This window comes from Lissotriton helveticus, chromosome 1_1 (assembly GCF_964261635.1).
Source record: "Lissotriton helveticus chromosome 1_1, aLisHel1.1, whole genome shotgun sequence".
Lineage (NCBI taxonomy): Eukaryota > Metazoa > Chordata > Amphibia > Caudata > Salamandridae > Lissotriton > Lissotriton helveticus.
The window spans coordinates 1054349494-1054377264 of NC_136057.1; the positions used below are offsets into that span (position 1 = coordinate 1054349494).

General features: G+C 48.3%; 1 protein-coding gene across 1 annotated transcript in view; it reads left to right on the top strand.

The window, feature by feature from the left end:
• Positions 1 to 19007: 19007 nt before the first annotated feature.
• Positions 19008 to 27771, top strand: part of LOC144820537 (kelch repeat and BTB domain-containing protein 13-like) — a 41577-nt gene continuing 32813 nt past the window's right edge. The window contains exon 1 of the mRNA XM_078677940.1: positions 19008 to 20765. Coding sequence (XP_078534066.1) covers positions 20451 to 20765 — 315 coding nt within the window. The 5' untranslated portion in view covers positions 19008 to 20450. The remainder of the gene's footprint in view (positions 20766 to 27771) is intronic.

Sequence of the window (27771 nt, forward strand, 5' to 3'; positions counted from 1 at the left end):
CAGAAGTTTAAAGTCTTTAATTATCATTATAGACACCTGAAGGGTCATAATTATTCATTATCTTGATATCGTAGTTGGCCTGAATTCGGCTCCCTGTCCTGTGACTAGATGAAATGTCCATACAAGAGCAAGGTATGGTATCACAGATTGAGGCCTGTAAAAATAACCCAATGCATGGGCCTGGATTATGCAAGGAATTCTAGCTAAATGGCTCAAACGTTACAGTAAATCCCTAACTACTAGTGAAGGATTTTTAAAACTGATCACCACACAGCCCCTTGCAGATTTTTGGGAATGAAACTAAACCATCCACCCTTCTGGCTAGAAGGATTTAATCGAACAAGAAATCAGATCAACCTCTGCTTTCCTTCACCCAATTAACTACTTTGGGTTTCACATCCTGCCTGTCCTCTTTCTTCCCACATCTATAGGGGGGGCAGCCTAAAACACACTAATTTGAAGGGTACAATAGGGAGTATATTGCAGATGGTCCTTACAATATAAATAATTAGGTTTCCAATGCTAGTCTTAGGTGAAGATGGCTCTGAGAATTCATATTGTGCTCTCCTTGGGGCTTTTAGGTCAGTGCTCGAGTGGACCTGGCCCTAACCAGAGCAGTAGAATTACTAGGCTCAATACCACAAGCTGTGGTCAGAGGAGGGTTCTCCATGCTATTCATACCGGGAAAGCTAACATATGTAGTGCGTTGTTGTACTTGAGCAGAGATATTGTCATTCAAAAGTTTAAATGTGATTTCTATATTAATGCAGAAGTTGTTCATAATTGCTTCTAATTTCGAAAATAATTGATTGCAATGTTCCAAAAACCGTATTTTGCAAGTCCTCTTAAGCAAAATTGACAACACTCCCAGAGTCGCTAGATGGATTATCAAGAAACCTTGTGTCATCACTAGCTAAATCATTGACCAGTTGATTACTTGCATATTTCCTATATTCTAGGATATGACTCTCCTTTCTTATCTTTTTGGTCGAAGGAAGGCTTAAAGAGGTCGAAATTCCTTCATCTACTTCAACAACTTCTGTCTGAGAGGAGCGAACAATACAGGGGCTTTGTGTGCGAGTAGATGATGTCTTTTGAGTTTCTCATGTCTTTACTAATTAGAGAACCAGCTCCCACATGCTCTAAACTAGGCTCCCGACTTGCTCCTATCACATGTGGCGCCAAAGGGAGTTGCCGTGATTGCCACTTCACGACATCTATCCTTCCTGCTATGATCCCATTTCCAGAGGTTATTGCCTCAACAAGGGAAGTTAGTTTGTAACAAAGATGTTACTTTGGACCAGTCTTTGCCAGGGTAGCGCGTGTGCGTGTCCCGCACTACTGGGCCACTGTGTGCACTATATAGTGTGCTCACCCCTCTTTCGTCGGAGCGGGGTTATGGGGAATGTAATACTCCTCCTCAACAAAAATCATAGTTCTGGATACTCCTGTACTGCGGGACCATTGTCTCCCCTGCTTTTTCCTGAGCAGAGCAATCAGAAGGAGGATACGAGGAATGTAGTCCTCCTCAGAACAACAACATACACAGTTCTGGAAACTCCTGGGCTGCAGGGCAGGTGTGCACACCAATACAGCACACTCACCCCTCCTTCTTCCGGGTCAGAGAGGGGTTAAGGAGAATTTAGTCCTCCTTCCAACAACAAACACAGTTCTGGAAACTGAGAGTCAAACTATATTCTTGACCGCAACCATTCTGTTTTGAGCTGTAGATCCTTGAAATGTGGCCAACTCCTCGGGGATGCCTTTGTGGACACCACTCTACTCTAGTTTTCAGTCACAATTGTGAAAAACTATGAGAGCACGGCCAGTAAGACTTGGACTTGGTGAACTGAGTTCCTGTTGCACACAGGTTTCGGGCCTCTAATGTCCCAGATAACTGTGAACACCAAGAATCTGAAGAACTGGTCTCGTCACTCTTGCCACATTTTTGGACGTACCTCTCTCGATGATGGTTTTTGAGACGGAGTGGGTTTTTGTGGCGTTTTTGCAGAAATAAAGCTACAAGGTATCAAGATTACTGACTTTTCCTGCTTTGCACTAAAAGCTAGAGAGGCACTGGTGCAAACATGTGGTGTCCTAATGGATGCATTGTGTCTCCCTGTTCGGCAGCCCTGTTCCAATGGCTGAGATTGTATCAACACTGTAAGACGTTCTTCGAAACAGGCCACACAACACTTTCACTGGATCCTAGTTTCATGCATCGGTTGACACGAGTCATACATAGGGCCACACGGTGTTTGGTTCTGGTGTCTGGTGCCTAAATTCTACAGATATGTTTAGATTAAAGGTTGAACGACCTAGTGGCATGGGATGCATCTTCTGGCTTCTATTGTGAATTTTTGTTCTAACGGCCCTATTTTAAGGGTGGGTATGCGGTTGGTGAAAATCAGGAAATTTGAACAATAAATAGTGGCTAAAGTGTAATCTGAGGTACTCCTCTGTTCAGCAGTATATCAGACAACTGAAAATAAGGTGTTTTATGTGAACTCAGAATACTCGCACTTTATAAGCATAAGCCCCAGAAAGGATTTGCCATAAAGGCTAGCACCATATAAATAGATGCAGCAGGAGCAAAATCTGGAAATAGACAAAGTCCAGAATATGCAGCAAATCAATAAGCGATAGGCCGCAATCCCTAGAGGCTCACAACAAGGTCCTACACTACACTAGAGTAACAACGCGTTCTTGATTACTTCATACGTTCTTTAGGAACAATGCAAGGATCTTGAAGAGCATGTCATATTTCACTAATCTTTTCTAGCCTGTTGTTAGAGAAGACCCACTCCATGCATACTCGTATCCCCCAACACAAATGCACCTCTTACCCACACAAAAAGGATTGAGTGCAGAGGCATTAGTGATCTTGCTTTTGATATCCTCAAAAATGGTGTAATGTGCTTCAATTTAACTAAGCTCCACTTCTTTACCACCATGCGCAAGAGGTACATTTTTTAAGCAAAATTATTGACATATTCTAGTACTTACCAGCAAAACATACAAGCTTCCCTATATTATTAGGGTAAGAGCTTGCAAAGTGGCTTCTACAAGGGATCTTTTGGAAACGACACCATCCCCAGATATTTTGATCCCCGTTCATTGTAATTTTTCACCGAGTATTTGTCATCCTTCAGAGTAAGGCCTTCACTGCTCAATCTCTTGTCCACTTCTTCAATATAATACGCAACAACAGTGGCCCAATCCGAGAGAGCAACAGAAAGGACAAGACCAAACGAATTAACTTGTCCTGATTTAATTTGTCTGCACCAACCTCCTCAATTAACACGGCCTTCAATCACCTGCTCTGACGCAGGCACGTCAAATTGCATACCGTTCATGCTTTTATCAACAAGCACGTGGCGTTGACGTTCCTTTTGTCATATCTCAGCCCGTGGACTCGCTGCTAATTGAGCCGTATTCACACGAAGTAGGGAATTCCATGATACCAGATGTAGGTAAGCAACCCGTCTGGGCGGCCTTGTGCCTCGATTTCTTTTTATGCCACATTCTTGCTGTCACCATACAATGGGATTACTACTTAGTCATTAATCTCCCCACAGAGCCCTAGGTGATTGTTTCAGTAAAAGGCTCTCTTCAACGCTAATAATAGACATTACATAAACAGAGACTTCAGTGAGTATTTTTTTTACCTACATTGTTACCTACATTGTAGGTAACAATGTAGGTAAAAAAAAGCATATCTACATAATGAAGTCCCCCCGCACGTCCACTTTATTTAAGGTGAGCTATGTTGTCACTAGTCTGCCAGTTTTTCTGTTTTCCCCAGCATCCGCACACCACGATTAATAGTGGGTCCTGTTTTTTGCATTTGCTAGGGTGTTCGAGATCGCCTTTAAATGAGGAGACAGTTGGCCCTTGTCTTCTGAATAATTTTGCAGTTACCTCACAGGAGGACTTCACACTCCAGGTGAGAATGTAGTTTTCTATTGGGAAGAGATGGCACCATTACACACACATTTTAAACTGATTTTAATTAAGTTGGGCAACCCCCCCCCCCCCCCCCACTTTACCCTCTAGGTTACTTGCTTCTATTCTATTACCGAGTCCTGATGAAGACCCGCGGTTGAGACTCTAACAGACCCCTCTCCTGGTTGTCGGATCGAAACGTCAACATTTCACAATGTCTAGTTTTGATCATTCTTACTTAAAAGTGGCAACTATGATTTAAACTATTACCCCTATACAATGAGATCGCATTTATGATGTACAAATAAATGTAACAGACAGGCTTAAAAATAACGTCTATGTTATATGTATGAAGTCCACTTCCTTTTTTCATTCTCAAACCAAAATTTCCTACCGGGCAATCTTTTTGAGTATCTTCACTCCCTTATCTTTCAATCTGGAGCAACCATATGTAAGTAATGTGATTACACTGCCAAGTTGCATATATAAAATCATGAATTCACTTCTGTGCGTAATAAGTATTTGTAATATTGTATAGTCTCTTCCTCAATGATATAAGTAATTGCTTACCTCTACCTCAGGACTGAGGAGGTTGGTGCAGACAAATGAAATTAGGACACGTTAATTAATTTAGTCTTGTCCTTTCTGTTGGACTCTCCGATCGAACCACTGTTGTTGTGTATTACACCTTACCCAGGTCCTTCTGGTTATTATAGGCTACTCCATTAATTTTTAACGGCACTTCTTCAATACGACTATCATGTTTACTCTCAGACTTGGGAAATTTCAAATTGTCATTCTGGAAACACATAACAAATTGTTCTGCAACCCTGAAAGTGTAGGATATACACACTGAAAACCTGATTCTGCTGAGGCCAGCCCAGACAGCATTCACATGTATTGAACAAGCATTTACAATGCAACGGTCTCGCCTTTGCAAAAGTTAGAGCTATTGGCATTGTAAATGACAACATTTTTATTTATGTTTTGGTTTTGAAAACAGATAAATAAATGGCATTGTCATTTACAATGCCAATAGTTTAATCTGTCGCAAATGTGAGACCTATTGCATTTGCGCACACACACACACACACACAGAGCCACACACACACAGGGCCACACACAGAGCCACACACTCACACACTCACACCCACACAGGCGGGGCGTGGCTCTGCGGCCGTCACTCAGTCGGAGGAGATGTTGGGTGTTCCGGGTGATGCAGCAGGTGCTGTAACACCAATGCCTGGGAGCGTGTGAGGACCTACTGCAATCCGATTGTGGGTGTTTTGCCTGCCCACTCACGGTGCTCGGAGGCCATTTTCCTTGCATTATGGCTTATGCTATCGTACTTAAAAGTAGTGCTGGCTACTCTACATTTCATTTATTTTTTGGCAGTTTTATATAGCGCCAGTCGGATGTAGTGAAAGCACTTAAGCCTACATGACTGGAATCTCACCATTATGACTCGAAGAACCGAGTTAAGGACTACAAATGCAGAACACAGTCACATTTTCCCCAGCAAAACTGTGTAATGACGCTGCAGCAGAGGTATGTACACAGCTTACAGATCACGATTTTTAACATAGGCGAGACTGCAGGGGAACTCGAATTTTCCATTAAATAAGGTCAATGAACTAAAGAACCATCAAATTGGATGGTTGATTAAGATCGTGACATTTATGCAGGTCTCAATACACAAAACGCAACATCTGTAATGAGCGACGCTATCAAAAGTGCAATATTGCGGCAGAAAGTGCTATTGGAAGGTATGGCAGGCACATGAAAGGACACCCAGCAGGAGCAAGATGGCCGCCATACCCTACTGCAGCCCTTGGGTTTGTAAAGTGAGCAGGCTTCCACAAAACTACAACTTCCTCGCAGTGTTACTCCAGTATGCGCACACTGCACGTGGGCCCCCACAGACACACCTAGGAATAAGCCTCAGGGCAGCTACGTGGCACTGCATACCATCAGCTAAGAGGAGCTCGCAATATTCATTGAAAGACCGGATGCTTTCATGACCTAACTCGAATGCGAGGGGTGCTCTTGAAAACTGCTTTACACGAGCACCAGTTCCATTATACAGGGTCATATATTTTTATTTTTTTTTAGGTACGGGGAGATAAAGCGATTCGCCTAGAATCACAGGGTGTTGAGCTGAAGCAGAGACTCTACCGCAGTTCCCCAGCCAGCTCCACAATCGGCAGCTCTGCCCGTAAAGTCACATCCTCTCCTAAACGAGTTATTTCTCTTCCTTGCCAAAGAACATTAAACTCTGTAGGTTTGACATCATATATTGGACTGCCCCGTTTAGAGGAATTGTTGCATTGCTCTCCCACGGCCCTGGTGGTTTCGGCCGGGGCAGGAGGGGAGGGGTGAAAACCTGACCCCGGTGCTGTATTCTAGGGCCGGCAAGTGCCCAGGGCTCACGCAATGTCAACAGACTATCTGAACGCGAACGACAACACAGACTTGGTGAAAGCAAACACCGGCGCTGGCCCAACCCTGCTGCAGGAACCAAGTGACCAGCTCACAGCATTCAGGGGGCGTTACCCGAAACCCAAGGAGGAAGTGGAACCCTGAGCCCCCGGTCTCCTCGTGACTTCAAAGCACATGGTGACTGCAGCGCCTTTGTAATCAATGTTCTGCTGTGGCCCCGATGCTGGTACGCCTCATTGTATGCTGTGAGCTGGTTCGTAACGTTCTGCTGCTTCCGAGAGCCGGGTGAGCATCGTACTACGGAGCTCACAGTGTCCACACCGAACGCCGACTCCCGCTAGATGCGTGAGGTTTAGTAGGGCCCCGTCTTCGAAGCTGCACAGAGCGTACCAGAGCGCTACAAAGTGTGCCAACCCCCGGGAACTGCTGAGAAACGCACAACCTTACTAAGACGGAACAATGCAGAGCTTCGCAAGTAAGCTACCATCACCGAAACGCCCACGAATCTGCTCCCACAATGACTGACGCATCTCTGTTCCAATGGCTAGCCTCCATTTATGGAGTTAGCCAATGGAACAGAGAGGAGGGTTAAAGCCCCATACTGAAACTCAAAAGATTTCGCCTGCGCGAACACTGCTGCGCAGTGGACGCCAGGCGAAACCTAAAAAGGACTTGTGGTCTAAGAAAAGCAGTGAGAGTCAAGAGTCAGAGGACAACACAACTTGGTGATATGTTGAACAGGGGAAACATCGTTTACAACGCACGCATTACAACGTGTGTCATTACAAAAAAAGTTTTAAAATGCGAAATACATTACAACGCATATCATTACATCGCAAATCCATTACAACGCATTCCCCAAAGTAACACCCCAGCAGATTTAGAATAGTAATTGCGTTGTAATGGATTATGCGTTGTAACAATATGTGTTGTAATGGATTTTGCAATGTAAAAATTGCATTGTAATGACACGCGTTGTAACGTGTGCGTTATAAAGTGTCATGTTCGTTGAGCATAGATCCATGTGGAAAACACCTTAGCACCCTAAACCATAGCTACTAGCTCATTGATAATCTGCAGATGCTGGCAACCACAATACTGGCATTCACCTTTCCTAATCCACATATAAATACAACTTTGTGTCAACTTTGCATGCCAGCATGACTGGCAGCACACAATCAGAGGACTCTATCTCTCCTATTATGTCCTTCGTCACCAAGTCATCCAAAATCGCTCAACCCTTGTCTTACATTTATAGTACTCCATTTACCTTCTGTTTTAGAGACAAACTCCTTCCTTTAGTTTCATTTTCTGAGTAAAACCGTTTGGCTCTTCAAGCTACTCTGAAAAAAACTTATGGGAAGCGCTCCACTACCAATTCAACTGGTTTCTTTCTCCAATAACACATGTTCTCTATTGTTTAGATCTAGTTTTATACGTAACTTCCTCAGAATCCTTCCAACCCAGTACATTCACACCTTTATGGGCAACATGGAGCTTGATGTGTGCTTTCCTGTCTTTAAAGTACAGCACCAGTCTATGGAAGCCAATAACATCAATATTGCAGCCATCAATATAGTACCTGAGGGTTCCAGATCATTCAGGCACAATATCTCTGAGAATTGCTCTAGGAAAGTTTCTTCAGTGACAATGCTCCACAGGGATCAATAATCAGCAAGAAGTCAGAAAGTCTTACTAAGTACAGTCACTTGACAATCAGGTGCCTCATGGAATGCACCAGCTCTAAAACTGTGAATTACAAGTGTGAAGTGATTTCACATAACAGCAATCAATTTTTCATTTATCTACCTCTATATTCACCTGCATGTTTTTCACCCAAATCACTTTCTTTGCACTGGACATTGCGCATCCTTTCAGGCTATGTTGTCTCTCTAGTGAAAATAACTAACCTGAAGCATTACATATTGTATTCAATTAAATAACTACTTTGCATTCTGTGGGAATGAGTGTATATGTCTGATATTGCCTCTGGCAGAGGGATGGATTTGCTTATATGGACGATACCAAAAGATCACAAAGGGATAAATAATCCACAGGAACCATATTTTTAGCTACTGATCATAAGTAACCCAGGTTTTGAGGAACATAGGGTAACCCACACAGAGTTGTACAAGGTGAAAAAGACAGCTGCAACATTAGTACTGGAGAGAAAGACATTATAATGGCCTTGGAGGAGAATAAGGCCTTCCTAGCCCATTAGAGGAGCCAGTGCAAGATGGACTTGAAATTCAGAGGGCTCTAAATCCAGTGAAGATGGTGACAATGAAAATGAAGTGCCTAAGAAAGGTAAAAGAGTTCACATCACCAAAGATCTTGAACCTAGCTATGTGAGTGGGAGATGGCATAGATAAGTGGTTTGCAGCATATGCGGTGGCCTATGTATGCATGAGTCCCACGGGGTCGCTGGAGGGGAGCTAGCATGTGGAAGCACATGTGAATTGCTAGGAGGGATACCCTATTGGCCTTAGAAGTAGCTGACCAGGTGAATTGCGCCCCCATGAAGGCAGTCTTTATCTGTAGGTTTAGTTTAACCCATGAGAAGTATCACCTGTGGTTCAGTGATAGCCAGAAGCAACCGCACAGACAAGTTTAGAATTGGCGGACTTATCCAGTAAGGCACTGGGTGGTTGGGTGTAGGGCAGCAAAGTAAATAATTCTGATGAGCTGGACAATCTGATTGTGAGAGACCACATTTTAAGTAATTTGTTTACATTTGTTTGTAGACATCAGGCTTACTGTGCCCACAGAACATATGAATGAATCCCTCTGGTTCAACACCAAAATGTCAAAGAAGGTTCCTGACTGGGCCACAAGAAAGGTGGACTGGATCCCTCCCACCAAAAGGAAGGGGAAAACAAGGATAACCAAGGGAGTTCTCTTAACTAAGACCGCCAAAAGTATTTTCATGGAAGGTAGTCCCATTTCCCTTGAACGGAGAGGTTTTAGTGGGAAGAAACCCATGGGCCCTTATCAGCCCTGGTGCTATGACTGACTCCCGTCAGAGCATAAGAAGGGAGATGCTGCTTGCCCTAAGAAGAAGCCCCCCCCCCACCAGTGGTCATACACCAATCAATCAATAACTTGTAAAGTGAGCTACATACCCGTGAGGGTTTCAAGGCGCTGAGGGGAGGGGTGCTGCTACTGATCAAAGAGCCAGGTCTTGAGGAGTCTTCTGAAGGTGAGCAGGTCTTGGGTCTGCCGTAGGTGGGTAGGGAGGGTGTTTCAGGTCCAGCCTGCTGGTGACAAGGGCCTGTGTCACCAATTTTCTTGTTTCGGCAGGGATCCACTTGTAGATCCTGCGGAGGGTGTTGTAGCAGGAGGAGGAGACGGCGTTGATCTCTTTAGACATGGAGAGGGAGGAGTCGAGGATGATTCCTAGGTTGCGAGCATGGTCGGTAGGTGTTGGTGCTGCTCCCAGTGTGGTCGGCCACCAGGAGTTGGGGGTCGGTGTGAGGATGAGGACCTCTGTCTTGTCCGAGTTCAGCTTCAGTCGGCTGCTCCTCATCCATTCGGCGACGGCCTTCATTCCTTCGCGGAGGTTGGTTTTGGCGTTGTGCGGGTCCTTGGTGAGGGAGAGGATGAACTGGGTGTTGTCCGCGTAGGAGAGGATGTTGAGGTTGTGCTGGCGGGCCACTTGTGTGAGGGAGGCCATGTATACGTTGAACAATGTCGGGCTGAGAGACGAGCCCTGGGGCACGCCGCAGATGATGTTGGTAGCCTTGGAACGGAAGGGTGGGAGGCGGACGCTCTGTGTTCTGCCGGAGAGGAAAATGTGGTCCAGTCCAGGGCCTTCTCTTGGATTCTGGCCTCTTGGAGGCTTGTTTTTAGTGTGTGGTGGCAGACCGTGTCGAAGGCGGCAGACAGGTCCAGGAGGGTGAGGGCTGATGTTTCGCCATTGCCTAGTTGGCACCTGATGTCTGTGGCGGCAATGAGGACTGTCTCGGTGCTGTGGTTTCTTCTGAATCCGGACTGAGATGGGTCTAAGATGTTGTTGTCCTCGAGGTGGCAGGTTAGTTGCATGTTGACGACTTTCTCGATGACCTTTGCCGGGAATGGGAGTAGGGAGATGGGTCGGAAGTTCTTGAGGTCCTTGGGGTCAGCCTTGGGTTTCTTGAGAAGGGCGTTGATCTCGGAATGCTTCCAGCTTTCCGGAAATGTGGCTGTCTCGAAGGAGATGATGACCTTCCGTAGTTGGGGTGCGATGGATGCGTCTGCTTTGTTGAATATGTGGTGTGGGCAGGGGTCTGGATGGAGTGAATGGAGTTCATGATCTTGCGTGTCTCGTCGTCGTTGACGTTTGTCCAGGAGGTAAGGCAGTCGATGCAGGTGATGTTCGTCGGGCGGGTGGGGGCTGGCGTTGTTGGGGTGGTTGAGGTGTTGAAGCTTTCGTGGATGTTAATGATCTTTCGGTGGAAGAAGGTGGCCAGCCAATTTGCACAGTTCTTGTGAGGGCGGGATGTCGTTGGCATTGCAGCTGGGGTTGGAGAGTTCCTTCACGATGCTGAAGAGCTCCTTGCTATTGTGTGCGTTGTTGTCCAAGCGGTCTTTGAAGGAAGATCTCTTGCCTAGTCTGATGAGGTGGTGATGTCTACGGGTGGCATCCTTGTGGACTGCGTGGCTGTCAGGTGTTTGTTCGTGGATCCATTTCTTCTCCAGTTTCCGGCATGCTCGTTTGGAGATCTGGAGTTCTTCGTCGAACCAGGTGGCTTTATTGCTGGTGTGACTGTTGGAGGGTTTCTTGAGCGGGGTGAGGGTGTTGCCGCAATCGTTGATCCACTGTCTGAGGTTGCGGGCGGCGGTATCTGGGTCGGTGGGTGGGTTCTGGGCGAGGGTGGTGGTCAGCTGGTCTTTGGTGACTTTGCTCCAACAGCGGCAGGGCAGCTGTTGGGTGCGGTGGTGCGTGGTGGGTTTCTTGAAGGTGAAATGGATGCAGCGGTGGCCTGTCCAGTGGAGTTCGGAGGTGTGGTCGAAGGAGACGTGGGTGCTGGTGGAGAAGACGGGGTCAAGCGTGTGGCCGGTGGAGCTGGTGGGTGCTGTGACTAGTTGTCTCAGCCCGAGGTTGGTGAGGTTGTCGATCAGGGATGCGGAGTTGGCTTTGTTGTTGTTCTCGAGGTGGAAGTTCAGGTCCCCGAGGAGGATGTAGTCCGTGGTGGCGAGTGCGTGGCTGCTGGCGAGGTCGGCGATAGAGTCGCTGAACTGTGCTCGAAGTCCGGGGGGTCTGTAGACGAGGGTTCCTCTGAGGGTGGTGTTGGGGTCTGTGTGGATCCGGAGGTGCAGGTGTTCGGCGGCGTTGAGGGTGTCGTCTGAGTGGGTGGAGACCTTGAGGGTAGACTTATGGATGATGGCTATTCCACCTCCTGTTCCATTGGTGCGGTCCCTGCAGGTGATCTTGTAGCCGTCCCTGATGGCTATGGCGATGTGGGGTGCTGAGGAGTCGTTCCACCAGGTCTCGGTCAGGAAGACAACGTCTGGGGCGGAGGTGTCGAGCAAGTCCCAGAGTTCCAAGGCGTGTTTGCGTGGAGAGTGGATGTTAAGTAATATGCAGCGGAGGTGGTTGACTCTGGTCTTTGGAGGTTTGGTGGCTCTGTCGCAAGTGAAGCTGCATGTGCGGCAGGTGAAAGGTCCGTGGGTGCGTTTCGGGGCGGCCTGGAAGCAGCTGTGGTCTTGGCCGGCGTTGAGTGCGTGGAGGGTGCAGGCATCGTAGCAGAATCCTGCTTCGTGGCGGTTGCGGGGTCCAGGGGTTCTGGCGCTGGGTGCGGTCCAGGCGCGGACGGGCGCAGACGGGCTTGCTTCTGATGTGCCTCTGACGTGCCAGCGGCGTACCCGCTGCGTGCATCCGCTGCGCGCGGCCGCCCAGAGGCTGCCATTTAACGCGGGGTGGGAAGGAGGATCAGCTGGGAGCGGGGCGGCGAATGGGCGAAGGGGAGCAGTATACAGAAGGGAAAAGGGGCGGGCCGCAGGGGAGCAGCGGCGTAAACGGGAACCAGTCGGCGAGGGGTACAGAAAGCAAAGAGGGTGGGGAGACCGGGTTACTGAGGAGAAAACAGGCAAAAACACCAAGGATTTTTTTGAAGTGCTGGGGAGGAGATTGCCCTAGTCAGCTTTGGGAATAGTGCAAAGGTAGCCCTAGTGTCCCTAGGTGACAAAGAGATGGTACCTAAAACCCATATGATTTATAATGCTTGAAGTACAGGCTATGGCCTACCATCAATGGGGAGAGTTAAGGCTCTGTGAGACAAAGGAGCCACGAGTGACAGCTGTCAGGTGCCATCTTGTGTCAGAAGAGCAGGTTATTCTGCTGTAATGCATCAAGTAGTGACTGCTGACAACCAGGTGAGTCACTACCCAGTGGTAATGGCTGCCCTTGAGTAGGTGGAGTCTCTGGCTTTCTGAAGGTAGCTGTAAGCCCAGCTATGCCTGCAAACTGCTTGTTGGAAATGGTCTAGACCAAACTATCTGGAGAATGGTAGGGCCCAGGTCATATGCTGAAATGTTGGGGTTTCTTGAGTGGATATTCACAAGCACATGGTCCATGGCAGCCCGTCAAAGGAGTCAGAGGACCTGGATCCTGAAACAGTGCCCAGGTGCTGTCCAAAAAGAGAGAGGCATGTAAAACCAGTCCAAAAGATTTCCATGGTCTGGGAATAGGCCAATCCAGAGGAGGAGGATTTGGTAACCACAGAGGAATATGTTTCTACCCCGAGAGACCTGCCTGACCTGGGAGCTGACAGGGAGGCAAGCTGCTAGAGGATCATCCCAGGCAAAGTTCTACAAGGTGCCGCGAGGGTTCCCAACACTTGGGGTTCGTAAGTGACAGACCGAGGCCCAGAGAAATGGCAACCCCTCAGGGGATCACCTCATTTATTGTGAGACTGGCCTCCTATATAGTGATCCTGTGTCATCCAGAGTGTTGGTGATCCCCCAGTGCTATATGGCCTTCCTACCGGAGCTGGCTCATAATATTCCCTTGTCAGGACATTTGGGGAAGGCAAAACCCTTTGTTCGCCTCATTACCCATGTTTACAGGCCACAGATAAGGACCAAATCAGATATGTCTTACAGGTCCTGTGCTATTTTCCAGGCCAGTGGCAAGTCAGGTGGGAAGTGCAGGGCTCTCCTCTAGAATTTCCTCCTGGTGGGAACATCCTTTGAGAGGGTGGGAGTAGGCATTTTGGGGCCTCTAGATCCCAAGACAGCCCTAGGGAAAAGGTTTATTCTGGTGACGGTGGATGATGTCACCCTGAGGCTACAACCCCAAAGACTGTAAGTGCGCCTGTGGTGGTCAGGGCACTGAGGGGAATATTCAGTCATTTGGGGTTTCCCAAGGATGTAGTGTCTGGTAGAAGCAGCAGCCTCATGTCAGCCTACTTGAAGGCTATGTGTGACGAGTGTGGAGTTTCCCATAGGTTCTCCAAACCATACCATCCACAAACCAATGGGATTTTTGAGAGGTTCAACAAAACCCTAATAGGCATGATGATGGGCTTGGCAGAGCCCTGATTAATTGGGACGTCAGGTTACCATGCCTGTTATTTGCTTACAGGGAGGTACCCCAGAAGAAGTTGGCTTCAGCCCCTTGGAGTTACTTCTTGAGCACCCTGTGAGAGGACCTCTCAGTTTTATGAAGGAGGGGTGAGAGAAAGCTCCCAAGAAGGCCACACAAGATTTTGATTACAAACTAGTCCACAGAGCCAAGAAGGGACGATACCTTAAAGAGGCCACTGAACATTTAGAGGGCAGTCAGGATGTGATTAAACAGTGGTATGACAAGAAGTTCACTGTGGTATAATATCAACCTGGCCAGAGACTCTCTGTGATGGAGACTGTGGAGCCGCCCTTCAAGACCAGTTTACAAGGCCCTATAAGATCAAGGAGACGAAGAGTTAGGTCACCCCCTGGTGCATCACCAGACACCCAAGAACTCCTTAATAGTCCTGCATGTTGATAAGTCTGAGTTTACCATGCTCCTGGTTACAGATGGCAGTGAGGAGAAATATAGTGAATCCCTCTTAGACCTCCTGATATACATGGAGCAAGATGGATCAGTTGAGGGACTAGTCCTCTAACCCAGTCTGACAGCAGCTCAATAAATAGACTGTCACCAGTTGTTGCAACAGCTTGCCTCTCTTACCGCAGGGTTCACGGATTGGTGTACCCATGACAACGAAACAGGGGACAGTATGCAAGTCAAAAGCAAGATTTACAGGTTGTCTGACAAAGTGAGAGGCAGCCTCGTGGATGAGGCGTCAGTGGTGACTCCTCTGCCTAGGCGGACGAGTGTTGCCCCCTATGCAAAAATAAAATGAAAATAATGTATTGCTATTATCATTTTATTTTTCCCGTTGCATGCAGTCAGTGGTCTGTGTGCAGTGTGGGGCAGGGCAGGGCAGGGGAGGAGTGGTTTGCACTCCCAAAGTGCACATGAAATGTTTGGCCGGCCCTCTTGGGCAGACCAAACAGTTCAAGTGCACTTTGCATGTTCCCCACCAGGCTACATTACACAGCCTGGTGAGGAACATGCACAGGCTCCCTTTTCCAGTCAATCCATGGAGCTCAGACCAATCACAAAGATACATTGCAGCGTTGTGATTGGCTCACGGGAGCCTGTGTGATGGGTGCTTCCTAATGCCAGCCGGACTTCAGAAAGGAAGAAGGAAGAGAACACAGGGGAGGCAGTACCCGGCTGTTCCAAGGTAAGTGTTTTCGTTTTTGTTAATTACCCCCGCCCCCCTGCCCCACCACACCCGTTCGATAGCAACTGCTACAGTGAGGCGTCTAGGATGCTGGAGCTGGGGTGATTGTGCTGGAAAAGGGACTACAGGGGGGCTCAGAGGTACTGGTACCAAAGGCTGCCCCGCCGGGCACCATCCTAGCACTGGGGTCCTGTGTAGACTACAGGGACTCAATTCAGGCACCACGTCTGATGCACATCCCATACCCAGAGTTCATGAGCTCATTGCCAGGTTAGGGGTGCCAGGTTCCTCAGTACCTTTGACTTAATATCAGGGTATTGGCAGATTGCCCTAACTCAGAGTGCATAGGAGTGGTCAGCATTCTTTACACCAGAGGGGAATTTCCAGGTCAGGATAATCCCTTAATATTAAACAATGCCCCTGCAACATCCCAAAGGTTAGACAACTGGATCCTGGCTCGGTCAAAGGAATTCAGACCCACGTACTTGGACAATACTGCAGTCTCCAGGGCCAGAATGGAAAACCACCTGACTCACCTGAAATACATGCTTCTGGCCTTGCAACAGCCATACCTGACTATTAAAGCCAGTAAGTACCAGAAAGGGGAGGGCTCAGTGGTGTACTTGGGCCACCAACATGGTGATGCATGTGTACAGTCTCTCCAGCCCAAGATTCAAACCATCCCGGTCTGGAAGGCTTCCAAAACACGGACCCAAATGAGAGCATTTCTGGACCTCGCTGGGTGTTACATGAGGTTTGTGATTAGATATGGAAATATTGTTGCTCATCTGACCGAGCTGACCTCCAAAGGGCAGCCCAGGAATGTGATATGGACAGATGTGTGTCAGAAGGTATTTGATGCCCGAAAGGAGGCCATATGCACAGCACCAGTCCTCAAGGCACCTGGCTTTAACAATAAACTAATTGTGCAGACAAATGCTTCAGATCATGTGATTGAAGCTGTTCTCTTACAGTTGAATGAGGATGGCCTAGACCACTAACCTGTATCCTTTATTACAAGGAGACCACTACCCAGGTATGGCAATGGGGCAAAACGAAAGTTTTTCCAGAATGTTTATATCTGTCTTTGTAGGAATACAAAAGGCAATAGAATTTGATTACATGAGTTATTACCTTAGAGAATATGGTTTAACAATGTTGTACATTAGCTGTTTTAGAAGAGCATTATTCTCCATACAGAAAGGAATATTGTGGCAACTCTGCTTATCTGTGTAATATGTAGTGAAAGTTGTGGCGGAATTTGAAAAGCATACGCAGCTCATTCCCTGCAGCGCATTAGTGTGTTGAACCTAAAGAAGGTGAAACCAAAATCCTCCTAAAGCTGCTAGCAAGTCTGCAAAAATGAAACCAACTGCCACTCACCAATGAAAAGAAAAGAAATGAGAGTGACGAATAAGCCAACCAATTGTAAGTAATCGGGGCTCTAAGTCCTTTAATATTTGTTTTTTAGACAACAAAAGATCTTGCAAGCGACAGCGGAAGTGCTGTTTCAGGTAATACCTAAAAATGTCCTGCTCACTATCATTTGGAACAGGGAGACAATTGCAAATGTTCACAGGTATGCTAACGGATGATACATGAGCAAGGTGGGGGGCCTGCCCATGTCGATGCTGGAAAATTCACATGCTAGGGTGGTATTATGGACTGGGCACACTGTTGCTGTTTGCACCACAGTGCGCCTTTAAACAGGTGTGCCAGGTGCAAACATGAACAATGCACCCAATTACAATGAGGGCAGCCACAAACTCAGTGCAATACAGAGCAGCCGCTTTAATCAACCACTCGGTTTCTCTGTGCATGTGTAAACCCACCTCCACTTTAGCACATGCTGCCCCTTCTGTAATACCAAAGTGCCCTGGGGGTGCTCTGAGCGGGCGCACACGTCCATTGCGCCCCCAGTGCATATTGTGTAATACGGTCACAGGTGGTGCTGGAACAATTTTTAGAGTGAAGGTGCTGTCATCAATGTTACATCACTGAACTCATGGGTATTGTAATAAATCCAAGCATCACACAAAGACTAAATGTAGAAAATGAGCCATGCCCATTTATCAAGATAGTAAAACGTGGGTAGTATTTAGCTGATTATGCCTTTTGGAGCACACTGGCACAAATATATTATTAAAGCATGGTGAGGATACACACTGTCATTTACAGACAGCACTCTCTCAATTGAATTGGCACACTTAATTTGTACAGACATATTTTACTAATAAAACTATATAGCCTATATATATATATATATATACATATACATACATACATATATATACTAGCAGCCCGCCCCGACCTTGTCCGGGAGCAATCAGGCTTCCCCGACCCCCGCCTGCCCCGACATTGGCCAGCAGCCCGGGCCTCCGTCCACCGCGTCCCCCGGCTGCCCTGACCCCCGCCTGCCCTGACATTGTCCTCCGGAGGCTTACCTCACACAATTATGCCAGAGGCCCAGTGTTGCATTGGTGGCCAGCAGCAGCGCCTGAGGCACTGGGGAGCTTTCTGGGTAAGTGGGGCTCTGGCGCTCTGTTTGCAGGGAGGCGAGGATGAGCAGAGGATGCAGGGATAAGAGTAGGAGTTCACAGAGTATGGAGCGGCCGGCGGGAGTCGGGAGCTTGAGCACAATTATGCCAGAGGGTCCCCCGCCTGTCCCGACCCCCGCCTGCCCTGACATTGTCCCCCGGAGCCTTTTTGTTGTAACTCCCCATCCCCCGCGTGCCCCGACCCCCGCCTGCCTCGATATTGTCCCCCGGAGCCTTACCTCAGCCGCCGCTCCTCAGTTCAGTGCTCCTCGCCCCTCCGCCGGTCCTCTGCTGCTCACCGCCTGTGTGCCGCTCGTCAGTGCTCCTCCCCTGTGCCATGTCAGCCGCCGGTCCTCAGTTCAGTGCTCCTCGCCGCTCCGCCGGTCTGCTGCTGCTCACCGCCTGTGTGCCGCTCGTCAGTGCTCCTCCCCCGCGCCATGTCCCCCGCTCCTCCTCGCGTTCCTGGACGCCGCCCCTCCTCGTGCTCCTGGACGACGTCAGCACGCAGGTCGCGGCCGGCACTACTTCGAGGGGACTACTTTTTTTTTAATGTACATTTTTTAAATATAACATATTTTTTACATTTATATAGCCTATGTCCATCTGCACACCCTGAGGATTCCAACGATGTATCAGGTGTGTGGATTGGCGCTGTGGTTCCCGAGTTTACCCGCCTCAAAGCCTCAAAGTTCTCCCTTTATAATAGTACTATAGATATACACACACATAATCCTTAGTGTGACACCAAGTAAAGCGTATTTGATCCAATTCAAATCTTTATTTCCATCACGCTTTGGAATTACAAAGAAGAGCTTATTTTGTGCTTTCATGACTGCTGATACATTTTGGAATATTTGTACAGTTCCTCAATAGGTATTTAATTTTTGTTTTGTGTGTTGAAAAAATAACATGCTACAGTCGTTCCTTCCACACCAGCAAGATTGTTACATACCTCACTTTACAAAACCCTCTAACTTTGCAGTCAAAGAAAGAAATGTAAACACTATAGTCTGCGTGTAAAAAGAATAAACAGCAATTTGCCAGAAACACATCTTGACATTTGTCCTCTGAGGGCACAGCAAATGTGACAAGATAAATATCACATTTAGAGACACCTTTATCACCCATTCACCTTCGGAAGTGAAGCTTGATTGTTTTGGGGGTGCTGCCCGCACCTCTACTTTCAGCGCCTGTGACATACCCAATGTGCAGACTCTGAGGGCTCTGGGCAGGGCTGGCAGCCTTGCGCCCTGGCGGCGGTGGGGTGTACTGCAGCCTCCTGCTGGCGCAGCTTCTTTTCCTGGTTCGCCTGCAGCCCGTGAGGCAATAGGTTCAGATTTCAACCAACAGCAGCCGTCAACTAACAGTCAAAAATAGACTTTCCTGCCTCCCAGTCCAGGCCAGCTCCCACAAGAAAGAGGGGGGCCCATGACTGCTGCAGCGCCGACGGCATGAGGGGACCCGGCTCCTGGAGCACGCGCACCCCGACTGCTTCTGCACAGACAGGCGGCTGGAGTTTCCACGACATGGGTTGGGCTTCCGCCCTCTACAGCACAGGGAGGACGTCCCAACAGCAAAGGGAGGGTGCAGCTCCCCAGTACAGGCCCAGAGTATTTCTTGCAGCAAAGACCCAACGTTACTGCAGCACTGGCCGCGTCTAGTTCTGGCCGACTGACGAGGCTCACGCAGCCCGCAAACTGCAGGTCTAGCCGTGCAGAGGACGTTCCTGCTGCACCGACCGAGGGGTGGAGGGCAGGCCGGGCTGTCCCACTCCTGCAGCACAGTCAGGCTGTGCATAAGTCTCCGTCCACTTGCTGGACAGTAACATAAGTCATATTTTGTGTACGTTGACCACTCCCAGGCCCCGGTGTCACTGTACCTGCTGCACTGTTGATAGTTACTCCCCCCTGAGCATACAAGAGCAGCGTACACGAGTTTAGCTCGTGGAGGACAGCCTGGACATACGCAATAGGGCAGAGAGAGTAGCTCTGCAGAGCCCTCCTGCAGCAGACAGCACAAGAGTTACTGAGCAGGAAGGGCTCAGCCAACGGCTGGTGCCGCCCGGACAGATCTCGGTCACGTCCAACGCCGGCGTCTGGTCACTGTCGGGGCGGGGGAGGAGAGTGGGCTCGCATGTCAGCTGCTGTGGTTGGCTTCACCCACGCATCTCCGGCCTATGGGTGCTCGTGGGGGTAATCTCACCGGGCAGTCCCCGAGCACGGATGAGAAGCGCGTCACGGTGGGGACCTTTTAAGGGTAGCATTGGAGAAAGGGGGCGTTGTCAAGAATATCCTGTCGCTCCCCGAGTTCCCATGCAGGTGTAATTGTTACTAGGCCCGGGGGCTGGCGCAGCACCTTTCACCACGGAGGAAGGGGAGGGGCTATTTCTGTCCGAGAGCCGAGAGATCCCCGGGTTGTCTCAGAGGCGGGCCCCTGAGATAGTGATAGTGAAGTTAGTACAGACACAGAGTGGGCCGCCCGAGCACCGCTCTGCACACTGGCCCGTAAATGTGAAGGATTCTGGAAGAAGGATGTCCCTATTGATAACCCTTTCCGTGACAGGTCACGTGGTTGATGAGGGGTGGGTGACTTGAGAAGTGTGACAATGGCCACTTTGAAATCTTGAAAGTGGTGTGGGGGATGGCATTTGGGGCGAGTAATCTTCTGGAAAGCGGTTGTTCATGAAATCAGAGAGAGTTAGGTGAAAGACGAGGTCTGGAGAATCAGTCAAACAAACCCCAAGTCACCCCGCACGTGCCACGTGCCTCACAAAAGCCCAGCAGCTGAGACAGTCCAGCTTCTGAGTTCTGCCACCATGCAGCCGGGGACGATGCCACGCTACCCCTCGGGATGCTTGAAGACCCAAAGCCCTGTAGGAGAGCATTGGCTGCTGCGCCCCCTGGTGCTCGCCTGGACCCTCTTGCTCCAGCCTCTAGCCCAGATCGCCTGGTGTTCCCTGCTGCAAGTGGCCGCCATCCTGGAGAAGATGTTCGTGCTTCCCTTCTTGGTTCCCACTCAGAGCAGCGGGGTCGCTGAGAGCTGGCGGGGGAGCGCCGAGCATCGAACCTACAGTCGGAGCGAGGGGGCGTCCACCATGGTATCTGTACAGACAAGCTGCTGCGCTTTCCAGGTATGTTGACACACCTGCAGCTCTCACACATACACACATGCCCAATAGGTAATGGCCACTTACCATCCAAGGCTTTTCAGGGCCTGCATGCTGGCTCATTGCATATCTCGCTTCACCTTGTATCACCTCACCAAGACCACAGCAGATCGATATTAGTGATTCAGATACAAGAGCAAGAAGAAGCTCCTTAAATCGAGCTAGTGTGAAGCAATAGCAATTCCAGGTCTCTGTAGGAAGAAACCGAGAGGCCTGAGATGCATGCTGGCATTTGAAGACAAACTGGAGTCACTCGGAGTCGTGTGCTTTGTCTTCAGTGAGTGTAAACCCCTTGTAAGGCCTGGTTGTGGGGGCCCCAACTCCATCAGCGGTCACTGTGCTCCAGCTGTGACACAAGTCTTTTATCTATGTTGTCTTAGGACCACCTTACTGTTGTACCTTCAACTGATCCCTGAGTACACACCTTTTGCCCTTGACCGTCAGGTGAAAAATGCCGAGCAGTCCAAGAGATACTGAATTCTGAGACAGTAGGCATCACGAACCTACAGAAGGGAATTAGTAGAGTTCTTTGGGAGGTGGGTCCACTTTGGGGTCCTGTCTCTGAGAATCTACCTTTTCAGCACTCCTCTTTTGGTCCTTTTCTGTAGATCCTTCTCTGCTTTCCATAAGCTGTCAACATGGCCCCCCTCGCCTCCATCGTCAGACAACACGGGCTCAGCATAGTGTCTTACGCCGATGACACCCAGCTCATCCTCTCTCTCACAAAGAACCCTAAAGACACAAGACTCTGTCTCCAGGAAGGAATGAAAAATGAGGCCTCCTGGATGAAAAGCAGCTGCCTGAAGCTCAACTCAGTGAAGACCGAAGTCCTTATCCTTGAACCCTCCACCTCCACCTGGGACAACAACTGGTGGCCCTCCGCGCTCGGGAATCCACCTACCCCGACAGACCACGCACGGAACCTCTGCATCATCCTCGACTCCTCCTTCACCAAGACCCGCCAGATCAACTCCACCACCTCCACCAGCTTCAACTGCATTCCGATCCTCCGCAAGACCTTCAAATGGATACCCCCAGAATACAGAAAAACAGTCACCCATGCACTCATTCCCAGCAGATTGGACTACCGCAACGCCCTCCATGCCGGAATCAACAGAAATCTCCTACACAGACTGCAGACAATCCAGAACTGCACAGACTCGTCCTTGGAACCCCATGGCAAGAACACACGACCCAACAACTATGTAACCTCCTCTGGCTCCCAGTCGAGAAGAGAGTTAGCTTCAAACTGCTCACCCACGTCTACAAATCCCTCCACAACATCGGACCCAAATACCTCAACAAGAGGGTCTCGTTCCACGTGCACAAAGGGAACCATCGCTCCACGGACCTCGCATTCGCAGAGATCCCCCACATCCGAAGAACCAGAGCAGAAGGAAGAGCTTTCTCCTACGTCACAGCCAAAGCCTGGAATGAGCTCCCAGTGAACATAAGATGCTCCCCCACCCTCCACACCTTCATGAAGAACCTCAAGACCTGGCTCTTCGACTGAAGAGCTGAACCCCCCCCCCAGTGCCTTGAGAACCTCACGGGTGAGTAGCGCGCATTATAAATTCCCTGATTGATTGATTGTCAACAGACTCCTCCACCTGTCTTGGAGTAACATCCTCTTCACTAAGTTTCCCTTCCAAGATGTCTTCTATAACGTACCATTTATCTTTGGTGCCTGGGACCTTCCATCACTCAGTAGAGCACAATTTCTTAAAACCTTCAACCATTCAGTACAGTTTCTTCATATTCACCCTCTTCTGCGTCACCTACAGGCTCTGTAAACAACTGAGCTTCGTAAGTGGCACGAGAGCTCAGTAGAACAGGAATCTAGACTTCTTTCACCAGTAGTTGTGAGTAGTGGATCATTTTACCTCTGGTGTCCTGGGGCCACCTTATATAGGATCTCACTGAGCACAAAGTACATATCTGTACCATATGACCACAAGGGTAGTGAGACTGAGCAGTTTTACTATTGAGGTCAGTGGTGTGGACTAGAAACTCTGAACTCAGCAACGCATTACAATAATACTCAACAGCATACTCAACTGCTCATTGACAATCTGTATTAAATAATGCACAAAATAAAACCATGGCTCGAGTTCTGTCAAACTAGAGATCTGCTATAAATATCCTAAACACTGTTAAACAAATGTAGCATTATTTCCCAAGCCTGTCTGTGATGTTTATTACTGGTTACCTGTGTGATTAATTCTGTCGTATGGTTCTTGCCAGCATCATGTTAGTAGTAGTTTTCACAACCCCTGTTCTAATGCTCATTAGTGCACTAAATGCCTTCTGAAGAGTCTGTCACACGGTCACATGAAAGAGCCATAGTTGGAGACGGGGAGGTTTCCTCGAGGTGTTTTCTATGCTAGGGAGATAACACCCAACACCAAAAACGTCTCGTCCTGGCTCAGCTTCGCCTCAGCCTCATGGATGATTCTTCTAGCTGCTGCCCAACTTATAGGAGTGGTACTGCACAACACAAACCGGCTATTCATGTGGAACGTGATAGCCCACCCTTATTTCTGCTGATCCTCTGGCACAGGGACGAGATTGGATTCCTGGTGTCTGGGCCCACAAAGAGTGAAAAATTTACAGCGCAATAACTTAGACAATACTGAATTGTTCAACGTTGCAACGCTGGGGAGGATGATGATCAATGGCACTTTTTAAAAAACCCCAGCTTATGGTCAATTTTTTCAAGCATCATATCTAGATATGCTATTCCACTCCTCTCATGTGCTGGTTGGTGTCCAACACTTATAAATCCCCTGTAACGTGTAATATTCTGTGTCTGGAAGGCCTGGACGCAGCATTGAGTTCAGTTATAGAACTGGGAATAGACATGGTCTTGTTTGGTGGAGTCTTCAACAAGGAGGAACCGGGAGCCTTTGAAGCTTATGAAGGTCCAGCACAAATGCTCCAAGGAGTAAATTATAATTGAGAGTGTGTAGTTCCTATCAGACAAAAGAATTGGTGAGTCCCAGGTCACAGACAAGGGCTCCAACAGGAGCAAATGCCCTCACACACCCCGAGAGGTGTCATGCTTCATCGTGTTGTCATGCTCCTCATCGGGCCGATGCTGCAATGCCCGACGGGCACCCACTGGTGCTTGCAATTAATTATTCAGTGCATGCTTCAAAATATGCTTGAAATTAAATGGTTATGTTTTACCAAACTTGCATGTTTTACATTTTGTTTTTCAATTGTGTTCCAGGTCATTTTGCCCCACCAGGCCCAGATAAATTTGAGCCTTGTGACCTGAGATGTGACTGTCTACTACTTCTCATTGAGATTTACACTTAGATTCTAGTCACAGAGGAGTATAGGTTTGTAACACTAGGACCTGAAGAATTGCCATTTGATCCTTGTGTACAACCAGAGGCAAGAAACATTGTCGACCACATTATACTACTACTTGTTGCATTGAGCTCAGTAAAGACCATAATATTCTGAATTGAGCACTTCATTTTTTTCTGGGGTAGTTTGCTTTTTTTCATTACATAAAAGCATCAATACACCTACTTTAATACACTTCCTGTCACCACACTACACAATGTCAAAAACCTGAAGGGGAGGTAGAGCCAATCGTTGGATTTATGCTCCACTGGGTATTCAAATAAACAAGAGAAATCCAACATTTAGTGGGAAAAAGAGAGTGATCAATGGATATTGAAGCACTCAGTGTTTGTGAAAATACCCCTCACACACCAAAAGGCCCCTTGGTGTCATGCTTCATCATCGGGGTCTTCGCACCCCTCTATCGGGATGCGGCGTGCTGCGACCGACGACTACGAGGGAGCACTTACAAAGTTGGCTATGTGTGGTGTACAGTGTGTGGGTTGTGTTACAAGTGAGTAGGGAGTGTTGTGAAAAGTTTTAAAAAGTACCTGGCACTAGAGCGGGAAAGAAAAAAGTTTTATTCTGTGCTCTGGCTGGTACCGTTAAAAAGAAAGTGCAGGGCGAGGTCAACCTGTTGTATTAATGAACAGGACCTCCGATGTGCTTATGTGTCGACATGTTTCGGAGACAAGCTCCTTCTTCAGGACAGGGGCACAAACTCCCTTCCCTACTCACGTCTTTTGCTACGTAAAACTGTGTATTTACAGAAAAGTGAATTTTACTTTGAATAGGCTAAGTGTGCCTACAGCGGTCTGCTACAAGCACAATGACCTGTAGAAAGACAAAAAAAGATTTACCTAATGGTTACCCATGTAACGGGTAGTTCATGCAGGTGCAGTCACCTGGAACCTCACCATTTGCTTAGCGATAAGCTTTCATAAAAAAGAAGACTCACTACACATACAACATAAAACATATAGAGCACTAGGATTTTTTCTGTAAACCTGAAATTCATACTTGTGAAGCTTGGTTGTGGGCTTCATGAGCAAAATAGGAACGTCGGGGTGCTGCTCCAATGGCAATCTGCAGTAGATACTATGACACCGAATGTCTTTTTTTGTCTTTCTACAGGTCATTGTGCTTGTAGCAGACCGCTGTAGGCACACTTAGCCTATTCAAAGTAAAATTCACTTTTCTGTAAATACACAGTTTTACGTAGCAAAAGACGTGAGTAGGGAAGGGAGTTTGTGCCCCTGTCCTGAAGAAGGAGCTTGTCTCCGAAACATGTCGACACATAAGCACATCGGAGGTCCTGTTCATTAATACAACAGGTTGACCTCGCCCTGCACTTTCTTTTTAACGGTACCAGCCAGAGCACAGAATAAAACTTTTTTCTTTCCCGCTCTAGTGCCAGGTACTTTTTAAAACTTTTCACAACACTCCCTACTCACTTGTAACACAACCCACACACTGTACACCACACATAGCCAACTTTGTAAGTGCTCCCTCGTAGTCGTCGGTCGCAGCACGCCGCATCCCGATAGAGGGGTGCGAAGACCCCGATGATGAAGCATGACACCAAGGGGCCTTTTGGTGTGTGAGGGGTATTTTCACAAACACTGAGTGCTTCAATATCCATTGATCACTCTCTTTTTCCCACTAAATGTTGGATTTCTCTTGTTTATTTGACCACACTACACAACCCACACACCCACACTTCACCTGAGGGTATCAAAAAGATCTCTGGCAAAGAGCCCCCTAGTCGGTGCCCGTCGGGCATTGGAGGCACCAGCCCAACGAGGAGAATGACCAAAGGATGAAGCAAGACAGCTCTTGGATGTGTGAGGCCACTTTCCCCTATTAGAGCCCTTATCTGTGACCTTGAACTCAACAATTTCTTTTGTCTGATAGGAACTGCACACCCTGCATTATAACTTGTTTGGTGGAGACCTGGAAGAGTAGTAAAGAAGCTGGTGCAAAGTTTAATAATCAACTAATACACCTCTTGGAAATGGAGTTAGGGGTTAGTCACTAGCTGGTGTTATGTTATGTTATGTTAATTGATATTTGTAAAACGCTAAATCACCGACGGGTCTCTTAGCGCTAAGGAGGGAGTAGGTTTAGGCTGCAAGACGACACTAGGGTCGAGCGTGAGGTTAAGCTGTGTTTAGTGATTCCCTGATCAGGATAGTTTTGAGCTGTTTCCTGAACTGAAGCAGGGAGGATTCCTTTCGGAGAAGCTCGGGTAGCTGGTTTCAGAGCTGGGGGGGGGTAAGATGGAGAAGGCTCTACCTCCTTTGGATGCAATCTTATACCGAGGGCAGGATAGTTGACAGGCCTGGGATGACCGTAGTGTGCGGACAGGCACATATGCCTCAAGGCGTTCCTTTATGTAAGATGGGGCCTGGCCATAGATTGATTTGTGCGCGATGCAGAGGCCCTTGAACTTCGCTCTTTGCCTAATGGGTAGCCAGTGAAGTTTGCGCAACAGAGGAGTGGCATGAGATCTTCTAGGGAGCCTGAAGACCAGCCTTGCTGCATCATTCAAGACCACCTGGAGTCTGTTCACTAATTTCTGAGGGAGGCCAATATATAAGGCGTTGCCGTAGTCTAGCCTTGAGACGACAGTTGCCGAGACTATCATTTGAAGTGAGGTGGTGGATAGGAGGAGGGCAAGTTTCCGCATCTGTCTGATCAGACCGGTGCATGTACCGACCACCGAAGAGACTTGATTGGCCATGGAGAGCTGGGAGTCAATCTTTAAGCCGAGACTCTTCATGACCGGCACGGGGGTTGGGGTAGGGCCTAGCTCTTGGGGCCAGAAGCATTCCGGGGGGAATTTATAGAGGCGATGACCAGGACCTCTGTCTTATCCGGATTGATTTTTAGTGAGTTTCCTGACATCCACTTTACCGTGAATCTGAGGACATTTTGTGCATGGGCCTGGGCATGGGGGGTGTTGTCGATGCTGAGAAGGAGTTGTGTGTCATCCGCATAATTGCAAATTTTTGCAGTCCATGTTAGCTCGGGCTGCTATCAGTGGTTGCAGGTATATATTAAAAAGTAGTGGAGATAAAGCGGAGCCCTGAGGGACTCCACAGCAAAACATCCCCTTGTCTGATATCTGCTCGCCCAATTGAGTTCTTTGGGACCGGCCAGATAAAAAGGATTTGAGCCATTGGTGGGCTCGACCACTGATTCCCAAGGTTGTGAGTCTGGCCAATAGTTTTGCATGGCTGACTGTATCGAACGCTGATTATAAGTCCAATAAGATCAGGGCACTAGGTTTTTTACTGTCAGCCATGGTTCTGAGTTTGTCGAGTACTGATAGCATGACCAATTCAGTACTGTGGTGTGATCTGAAGCCTGCTTGGCGGACATGGAGAAGATGGTGGTCCTCCAGAAAGGATGAGAGTGTTTTAAGGACATGTTGCTCCAGGACTTTTGCGAGGAAGGGTAGTTGGGAGATGGGCCTATAGTTTTTTGGGTTGGCCGCGTCCGCCCCCGACTTCTTCAGAAGGGGTATGACTCTAGCTTCCTATAGGTTAGATGGTAGATACCCAGACACCAGAGAGTGGATAAGCATAGCAATGATATGGCTTTCTAAGCACGG